The sequence below is a fragment of the Punica granatum genome, chromosome 6 (genome assembly GCF_007655135.1).
Source record: "Punica granatum isolate Tunisia-2019 chromosome 6, ASM765513v2, whole genome shotgun sequence".
NCBI classification, from domain to species: domain Eukaryota; kingdom Viridiplantae; phylum Streptophyta; class Magnoliopsida; order Myrtales; family Lythraceae; genus Punica; species Punica granatum.
This window is the reverse complement of record NC_045132.1, coordinates 20,183,456-20,193,248: the sequence shown is the minus strand read 5'-3', so window position 1 is coordinate 20,193,248 and position 9,793 is coordinate 20,183,456. Positions and strand designations below refer to the sequence as shown.

General features: G+C 37.2%; 1 protein-coding gene across 2 annotated transcripts; it reads left to right on the top strand.

The window, feature by feature from the left end:
- The first annotated feature begins 2,172 nt into the window (after positions 1 to 2,172).
- On the top strand, positions 2,173 to 5,209 carry LOC116210029 (homocysteine S-methyltransferase 1). Of its 2 annotated transcripts, none has more exons than XM_031543818.1 (7): positions 2,173 to 2,560; positions 2,669 to 2,725; positions 3,624 to 3,829; positions 3,913 to 4,042; positions 4,197 to 4,400; positions 4,475 to 4,555; positions 4,678 to 5,209. In XM_031543818.1, the coding sequence occupies exons 1-7, from the start codon at positions 2,384 to 2,386 to the stop codon at positions 4,834 to 4,836; spliced, it is 1,014 nt and encodes a 337-aa protein (XP_031399678.1). In that variant the 5' UTR covers positions 2,173 to 2,383; the 3' UTR covers positions 4,837 to 5,209. The 2 variants fall into 2 exon arrangements, with proteins under 2 accessions (XP_031399678.1, XP_031399679.1); XM_031543819.1 differs by having other exon boundaries at positions 2,178 to 2,560; positions 4,484 to 4,555; positions 4,678 to 5,071.
- Positions 5,210 to 9,793: the final 4,584 nt, after the last annotated feature.

Sequence of the window (9,793 nt, the reverse complement as noted above, 5' to 3'; positions counted from 1 at the left end):
GTGCGTGCGTGGTTGGTTTGATTGGGTGAGAGAACACATCAATTCATAAGTCAAACGCCATTCCGTCCCTAGAGTTCTGCTGCCAACCCGGGCCCCAAACTCCGTTCATGTATATGTTATGTGTCTGCTGTACCATATGACAATACACGATGCTTATAATGGATACATAAAATACTTTATTCTCTTGTTATAGTATACTTATAAATCCTTTTTTATTTAGTAATTGACACACGCCTTTTCTAATCTCTCTCTCTCTCTGTTTTTTTTTTTTTTTTTTTTTTTACATTAAGGAGTGCATGGTCGACCTTCCGTAGGAACTCTCTCGTCTATTGTACCTATTTTCTGATGAAACTCGCTCATTGAGCTTTTTTTTTTTTCGGTGGGGTATCATTGATTATTTTAATTTTTAACTATGCCCTATTAGTCCAAATCATACATATAATATCTTTTATTATTATGTAAATTAAAGGAGAGCTCTCCTCTGTTAGTGCCTCGTGTCAAATATTGATAGGGGAAATAAAAGAATTGTCTTCTCTGATCATTAATTATTATGGAAGTGGCTAAAGAGACGAGACGGGGGAATTATTTTCACTTTGAATAAAAGGAATATTCCCTTTAAATGCAAATGAATGAATAAAGATAAATAAATTATCCATCTTATCTTCTTGATTACATGTTGAATTTTTTCATCTAAATTATTGTAGTTTAAATTTTGCACTATCCAAGTGCAAAGATGTTTACTAATTATCCAACAATTATTCAATTAACATATTTTGATACTTAATATTGCATGAAATGAAGAAGAATTAATTAGATTACGAAAATTATTTCTATAAATTGATAAAATTATTATAAAAATATATCTTCAAATATTGATCTTATGCATCCCTCGGATCATTTCATTATGTCCCCTACTCTTTATGATACAGTCACATTTTTTCTTTTCTTTTCTGTACTCTTTGTAATACGGTCACAGTTTTTTCCTTTTCCGTGAGCCATGCAACACAACGGGTTAATTGACTACTTCTCTCGGGGCACCTCTTTCGTCTTTGACATCAATGTTTTGTATGCTTTTGTGGCACAAAGTCATGCACCCTCAACGACAAAATCTTACATATCATGCTCTACTTATAAGTAACGACATATAATATAATTTGGTCAATCTCGCGCTATCTGTTTTCCCGCTGTGTTCGCACTCTTACCAACATTCTTGTCCAATTCCATATGACTTGTCCTGTTGAAAACCTACCCCCATTGGAAGCTTCGAAGTAACCCTATATTTTCTTTTTCCCTACCAAACACACCGTAGCTTTCTGTGGTGGTTTGTCTGGACTTTTCGAAGGCTGATCAAGCAAAAACCCATGGACTATTTGTGTGTTTTTTTTTATGCACTATTTGCTATTAATTTTTAGATCAACTAGATTTGACCTAATTTTGTCTACTAAAAAGTAAAACTTTCATAATTATTAATTATATCCACTCATAGGACAATTTGAAGCCATATTTGAGGGAAAGATATGCTCAACCACTTTAAATAAACACCCTGTAAGCGACATAGTAGACCACTCCGATCCGATCATTCAGGCCATGTTGGTAGTCCAATAAGCTCGACTGACTGTTTAAATCATTTAATTAATCGAATTATACAATTTCTTCAAGCACTCATCTACATGGGCAATGTATCTTCTCATATCCAAAGAACATCTTGATGAAAAAATATAAATGAAAAACCGAGTCCAAGAAAAAAGTATTTCATCTGAGTGGTGGTTGGTCAATTCTTACCACTCAAACGGTTGAAATGCAATTAATTAGGTAAACACCGCTTTAGGACCAACACTCATAAAATAAAACCATGACCAAGCAAAGGGTTTAAGATCACCCCCTAATGGCGGACACTCTTGTCCGTCAATCAATAAGTTGCAAATTTGATTTTTAATATAGAATTGTCCGTATTCCTTCATTAACTTTTAGGAATTTTATTTTATTATATTAAACTCGTAAATTTTCATCATAACGGAAAATGAAAAGCTTTTGGAATTTTCATTTTTCATCATTTTATTGATTAGTTATTTTTGTTCTTTTTAATTTGACAAAGTGAACCTGAACAGAAATGCCGGTCACGTTCAGTCCCCATTGGAACGTAACCACGTCTCTCGACAAATAGCACGACGCAAGCTCCTCCCTCCCTCTCTCTCTCTCTCTCTCACACACACACACACCGGCTCGGTCCCCCATAACCATATAAAACCATCTCTGCTTCTCTCCCTCTCATCATCATCATCATCATCATCTACCCTCTCCTCCTCCGGCTCCCGCAGCACATTTCTAGTTCTCGGTGGCCAAGGAACAGAGGACGAAACGAAACAGAGGAGCTTTGAAGAAAATGGGGTTTGGGGAGAGGAGAGGGGCAGGAATGCTGGCTGATCTGTTGGAGAAGGCCGGTGGCTGTGCGGTGATCGACGGCGGTTTCGCCACCCAGCTCGAGAAGCACGGCGCCTCCATCAACGACCCCCTCTGGAGCGCCCTCTGCTTGATCAAGGACCCTGCCCTCATCAAACTCGTACGCTCACCCCCTCTCCCAACTCCTCCGTCTCCTCTGTATTTGCTCTTACCGTTCCAATTTTTGGACATTCTTGACGGAAAGTTTTCATCTTTTTGACCTGTGCAGGTTCACTGGGAATACCTGGAGGCTGGTGCGGATGTGTTGGTCACTTCTTCCTATCAGGTTCGACGATCCCTTTCGTGCCCACGTCGCTTTTCGTAATCGTTTTATTTTCTGGTAGGAAAGTTTTTTGCCCATAGAAAGGGAAAACAAAAAAATGTTAGATCTTGTCTCTTGTGTGATAGTGTATAGGAGGAACTTGCTGTTGTTCTTGTTTCTTGTCACATGCAGACCGAACATGTCTGAGACTTAATAAGTTGTTTGGCACCTTGCATTGGCTCTGTTAAAGCTGTGCAACATGGAGGGGAAGTGAGGGAGAATGAAATGCCATTTTAGGATAATAAGCGTGAGCTGAGAGATGAAATTTTCTGCAAAATATAAAGGGCTCGATTGGATATTGTTCATTGACATTCTATAATGTGGGAGCTGGTATTGTTATCTCATAAAGACAGACACAATGGGAACTGGGAACCATTTATTTACCCGCTTAAAATTTTTACTCTCAGATGGAGAGCAAACTGACATTCTTGAATCGAGTTCCCACTGTAACTCGGCGATTGCTCTTGATGCCTTTCTTCATTGAGAGGTCAATCATGACCAGTAAAGTGATTCTTTTGCTTTTCCTCTATGTTCATCTAAGAATTTAACTTTTACCCATGGATAGATGTAAAGTGCATCATACTTCATATGAGGATACAAGAAGTAAGCAATCAGTTAAAAAAGCTATTCTCTCCAAACAAGTATCGTTCATGGAAATGAAAAATATTCATCTAATAACATGTCACTTTGATGCGCTAGTGGATTAGTAATACGTCCTCTGTTCTGCCACTTCTGTTCATGCATATATTTCCTCTTAAACATTTTATTGTGGTGCATATGTGTATTCCATCCTTATAAGCTGATGAATAGACTTGGAGAGAAAATTTCTTGTGAATAATCAGGTTTCAAAATATCTATGCAGGCGACTATCCCAGGATTTCTGTCTAGGGGATTGTCCATTGAAGAAGGGGAAACATTACTTGAAAAAAGCGTCAAGTTGGCTGTTGAAACCCGTGATAAATTCTGGGATAATGTGAAAGAGATCCCAGAGAATTCTTACAATCGGGCTCTTGTCGCAGCTTCAATCGGAAGCTACGGAGCTTATCTTGCGGATGGTTCAGAGTACAGGTGCGCTCCTTCAGTTTCTCATACATCATATATAAATAACAAATGGTCTGATGGATAGATGTAACGAAACTTTCTGCTTGCAGTGGATCCTATGGAGCGGATATCGACTTGGCTAAATTGAAGGATTTTCATAGACGGAGATTGCAACTGCTTGTTAAGGCCGGTGCTGATTTACTCGCCTTCGAGACCATTCCCAACAAGCTTGAAGCTCAGGTCTATATTTCTTGCCCCCAATCTCACTCTCTACTCGGGCGAACTATGTGATATGCTCTTAACGGGAAAAGAACCTTTTTTGTTCGAGTTGTTTTTCTTGATCTAGAAGTTGTTTATATATTTACGTAGAATGGTTCTATTTGATGATACGCAGGCCTGTGCGGAGTTGCTTGAAGAAGAAAATGTCGAGATTCCATCGTGGATCTGCTTCAGCTCTGTAGATGGCGACAATGCTCCATCTGGAGAGAGCTTTGAGGAATGCCTTGACATCCTAAATCAAAGAGATAGAGTGTCCGCGGTTGGGATAAACTGTGCTCCACCTCACTTCATCGAAAGCCTCATCTGCAAAATTAGGAAGGTGAAAAACTTCCCAACAAAGCAAATATACTGATGTAGCAATCGACCATCAATTGTTTAATTGAAAATCTCCAGATTGTGCAGTTAACAAGCAAGCCAATAGTTGTTTACCCGAATAGCGGCGAGGTATGGGATGGCAGAGCAAAGAAATGGCTGGTGAGTCATCCATTCTACTACAACTCTTCTCTGAATCGACATGTCTCTCTCTTTTCCTCTGTGTAATGTATACTTATCAGCTTCTGCCTGTGTCAATCGAACTTTTGCCTTTTGGTTTGCAGCCATCGAAGTGCTTTGGCGATGACAAGTTTGAGCTCTTTGCAACAAGATGGCGAGACGTCGGGGCACAGCTTATTGGGGGCTGCTGTAGAACAACCCCTTCAACAATTCGTGCAATTTCGCAAGCTCTGAGGAAAGTTGAGAAAATTGATGATCTGTGACGCCAAGTTGAAAGTTGTAGCTCGTATTCGATGTCAGGTGTGATTATTACTTAGCTCGGGTAATTCTTTGTAGTCTCACGAGTTTGTATTCATATTTACAAGTGCTTTGGTATCCCCTTCAAATTCTGGGGAGCTTAGGAAGCTGAGAAAGCAGAGGCAGTTCTGCTTTAAAGTGGAAAATTCTTTGGTCCTCGTCTCCCGTCTTTTCCTATTCTATGACGTCATTAATTTTCAAGTGCGACATAGGATGCATATAAGCAGTTATTTATTCGAGGACAGGTTAGGACTAAATAATGCTGAGGATGGGGTTTAAGGGTATTTGAATAATCTCTGGTTAAAAAATTCCCTCTATATAAATAAAATTTTAATACAACTTAAGAAAATGGTAGTATTGATTATTATTTTATAAAACTGATGCGTTATCTAGAAAATGTAGCATTAATCAGGATTGAATTTTATTGTATGATGCATATGACTAATAACTAAAGTCACAAACAACAAATTCAGTGGGTATTTTTCTACTTCAAATTACATTTCAAAAAAAAAAAAGTAAATATTCTCGAAAGGAAAAGTGCAACCTATGTTCCATCAAATAAAAAATACTTTTTGACAATAAAAAAACATTTAGATTTTAGTGCTGCAAATATGAGTAGAAAAAAAGTGAATTAAAGAAGAGGTTTTAGTGAGTGGCACAAGGTGCAGATTTAGATCATGAAATTCTGGGTTTGACCATCATTAATGGGATTTATGTATTCCTTTATTTGCCTTAATAATTCATATTCTTGTACTAGGACCATTAGTCAATCTAATGGAAAAAAAAGTTCTCACATCTATGGAGCCGTGTCAAGTTATTACATTTTCTTTTTTATTTTTCAGTAAACTAACAATTTGTTCATTGAGAGATCGATGTTACATCAAATCTGAGCTCAAAAATTTTTTTACATTAATTTTAATATTGACAGATTAAATGTAAATCAAATTGTCCATTCCGTTTGCCTATCGTCAAAAAGTCGACGTAAACATATGACATTATTTGATTGTTTTTTCATCATATTGCCCATTCACATTTTTCTCACATTATATATTTATTTTCTTTCCTTTTTTCATCTTATTTAAATGCATAAATCATTGGTGGAGGTTTTGAAACCTTCTTTAGCCCCCCAACTAACCCTTAAATCCCTAGCTTCCCAGCTTCCTAACTTCCTAGGTATTGAATATGCCCCCAAATCCAAAAGCCTAATTAAAGAAGGGTACAAGGTTTGTCTCATTAAAATGGACACGACTGCAATTACCTCACTCTCCTACCTTCGGCCTCCTCTGTTGACCCTAACTCCGCCATCCCCCAGCCCCTCCTCAGCCTCCACACAGCACCGTGCATGGGCTCTACGGCTGCCCCGTCAAGGTCCTCCCCAACGATCAAGTCCATCTTCACCTCCTTCTCCCCCCTCTCGAACAACTGGTGGAAGAGCTGGGGTCGAGATCGTGACGATGTCAAGCTGACCTTTGAACCTGTGATTATATATATATATATATATATATATATATATATATATTACTTTCCAGGTGACCTCACCGGACGCATATAAAGCATCTGGCAAAGTTGCTTGGGGGATAGGTGGCTGGCAGGTGTGCTCCTATTGTCGATCTACCCTTCTCCCTCTTTCTCTTCGATTTTGAAATGAAGAGAGACGGGGAGGTCACAGATCTGCGGTGGGGCTAACCTCGCCATCCATCGTCCCCCAGAGTGACATCGCCGGAGGCGTGAGATGTCTCATCAAGTCCGTGTGGACGGCGATACCCCACCGTTAGCTTCTCTTAAGCCCACTTCCCCCGCCCCTCTTCTCTCTGTCCTCATTTGTAGAAGAGTTTTTTTTTGTTTTGTTTTTAAATTTTTCATATTATATTAAATCGTATAATACTTCATTAAAGAATAAAAAAAATCATTTTTACAATTTTTTAATGTTTTCCGTCCAGTTTTTATTGGGAGATTGATAATATGATTGATTTGATGTACATTTAGTAAGTCATGGTTATATTATTAATTATTAATTTATTAATTTTATTAAAATGAAATTTCAAATTAAATTATGAAATTTCTTACAATATCAGGAACATTTATTACAATAGCAATCTATTTTCCGGTATAAATAATTAAATTATGAAATTTAATTCAGTTACGATATTGAGAACATTTATTACAAACATTTATTACAATTGTTGTTATTTTATTATTATTTATTTAGTATTACATATTCAATATATTATTTAATTTATGAAATTTATCTTTTTATGGTCGCAGTTTGGTTTACTAATTTTACTTACAAATAGATTTTCAATCCCGTATGTTGTACGAGTTTTATTTACATATGGTAATTATTCATAATCTCTAAAAATAAATTACCTTCTTATGAACCGTAAGGATTCTAAATAATTAATTTCAATTTTTGAAGAAATAATTTCTAATATGTTAGAGTTTAGAGTAATGGCTGATTCTTATATTTAATTTAGTTTGTGTTAATATTATTCGAGATCATTATACATATTGTTTCAAATATGGAAACCTAATTTTATAATTTTTTTATTATAATATTTTCTAATTGTATATCGCGATGTTCTAATTTAAAATACTTAATTTAAATCTTTTGCCAATTTTTTTTATATAAAAGTGACTTTTAATAGTTCATATTTCAATTCTAAATATGGACTTGTATATACGTAATATACAAATTTTGTTGCATGATATACTTACTTTTATTAATATAAATTAATTACAATAATATGCGAATTTTTTATTATTTTGTGTAGTTTGTTTTACTATAAATATATAGATATATAGATTTTTTTATTGTATTTAAGTTTTTATACTGTCTAACATAATAAGTGATGTATTATGAATTTTGATATTCAAACGTGATCATCAATTTCATATATAAAATGCATATATTGTTCTATTTATATTGAAATTGTCCAATACAATTTTTTTTTTCATTCATAGTGAGAATTTATTAATATTAAAAGCATTTTCGGTAAAATTTTCATTAACTTTCATGATTAATTTTTACTTACTTTTGATAAAATCATGGTATTATATTAGTATTTCAATGTTTCAAATTATATTATTTTGTAATTTTAGTATTCTATAATTTCTATCTATAGTTAGTAAGATATTTAGGTGTCTATATTATATAATTATTATTATTATTCTTTGTTTTTAAATTTTCTTTTTTCCATAATTTTTAATTGTAGTTAGTAAGACATTCTATTGCATTTATTATGTACCACTTATGCACCCATACATTGCATTGCATTTATTATGCATTTACAATTGTAGTTGTTTCACTATTTTTTTATTTAGTATAAATTATTCACTATAATATTTAATTTATGAATTTTTTTCATATTCGTTGTTTGGTTTGCTATTTTTTACTTACATATAGATTTTCAATCAAGTGCGTTGCATGGGTTTTATTTAAAAATAGTAATTATGCTTTTTTTGGTAAAATATGACAATTATTCACAATATCTAAAGATGAATTACTTTGTTATGAACTGTAAGAATTGTCAATAATTAATATCTATTTTTGAATAGATAATTTCTAATATGTTAGAGCTTAGTGTTACGAACAGACCTTCCTAACATCGAAGATGATCGAGGGAGCCCGAAGTTGTTGAGGTTTGCTAGGGAATGCGTGCGATGAAGTCTACTAGAGAGCCTCGGTCCCCGAACCTTCGAGAAGTTTCCCGAGTCTTCTGTAATTAATATCGGTAGTTGAGATAATTGCATTTATACCGATAGATGGTAGAAGTAGTTGGATGTACATTAAATACCGAGTGCCTATATAAGGGGGCCTCACCTTCTCATTTGTATACACACTTGAAAAAGCAATACAAGTATCATTCTCCAGAGCTTATCTCTCTAATTTCTCTCTCTAGAAGTTCTGTGAAGGGAATGGCTGCCTAGAATAGCGATTCTAGGGTCGCAGGGGTAGGGAACGCTAGATAAAATAGCAAGCCCGTGACAAGTGGTATCAGAGCGAAGGTCTAAGGTGATGGCAACCTCTAACCGATCGAAGGTGGTGATCGATGAGACGAGGGCAAAGTCCAAGAAGCAGCGGGAAAGCTCGAGGGATCCACTAAGTTCGTTTGAGGGCCGCATGACAAAGATGGAGGCTGTCATGGCGGACATCCAAGGCAAGACCGAGGACGCGTCCAAGGGCATGGAAGAGCTCCGCTCGGACTTGGAGGAGCTTCAAGAGGGTATGCAAGGCGCCTTGAACATTGCAGTGGACGAGCTGACCAAGCGGGACGAGATGCTGGAAGCCCTTGTCTAGGCCATGCGTGCTCAGATCGATGAGCTCAGGGCCGAGCTCGTGCAAGTGCGGAGGACTCGTGTAAATGAGGGTGGCATGGGTCAGTTTAGCGCGCGTCCAGATGTCCCGAGGCCCAAGGAGTTCAAGGGAACTAGGGTGGCCAAGGACGCGGACAACTTCATATGGAGTATGGAGACCTACTTCCGCGCGACGGGAGTAGAGGACGAAGCTGTCCGTGTGGGGATGGTTTCCATGTACCTTGTGGATGTCGCTTTACTATGGTGGCGTCGGAGGTGCGACGACCGAAGTGGCAACACGGTCAACACTTGGGAGGAGTTTAAGGCTGAATTCCGCCAACAGTTCTACCCTGAGTATGCGGAGGATGAAGCTCGCGCCAAGCTTCGACGCTTGGAGCATAAGGGTGAACTTCGGGAGTATGTACGGCAGTTCACGGAACTCATGTTTCAGATTCCGTCGCTGACTGACAAAGAAGCCTTCTTCCAGTTCATGGATGGGCTGAAACCGTGGGCTAAGCAAGAGCTGCAACGCCGCGGTGTGCAAGATCTGCACAAGGCTATGTCGACGGCGGAGTCGCTGGTGGAATTCCGCTCATCAAGTAAGTCTGACTCGAAAGGGAAGGGCAAGCC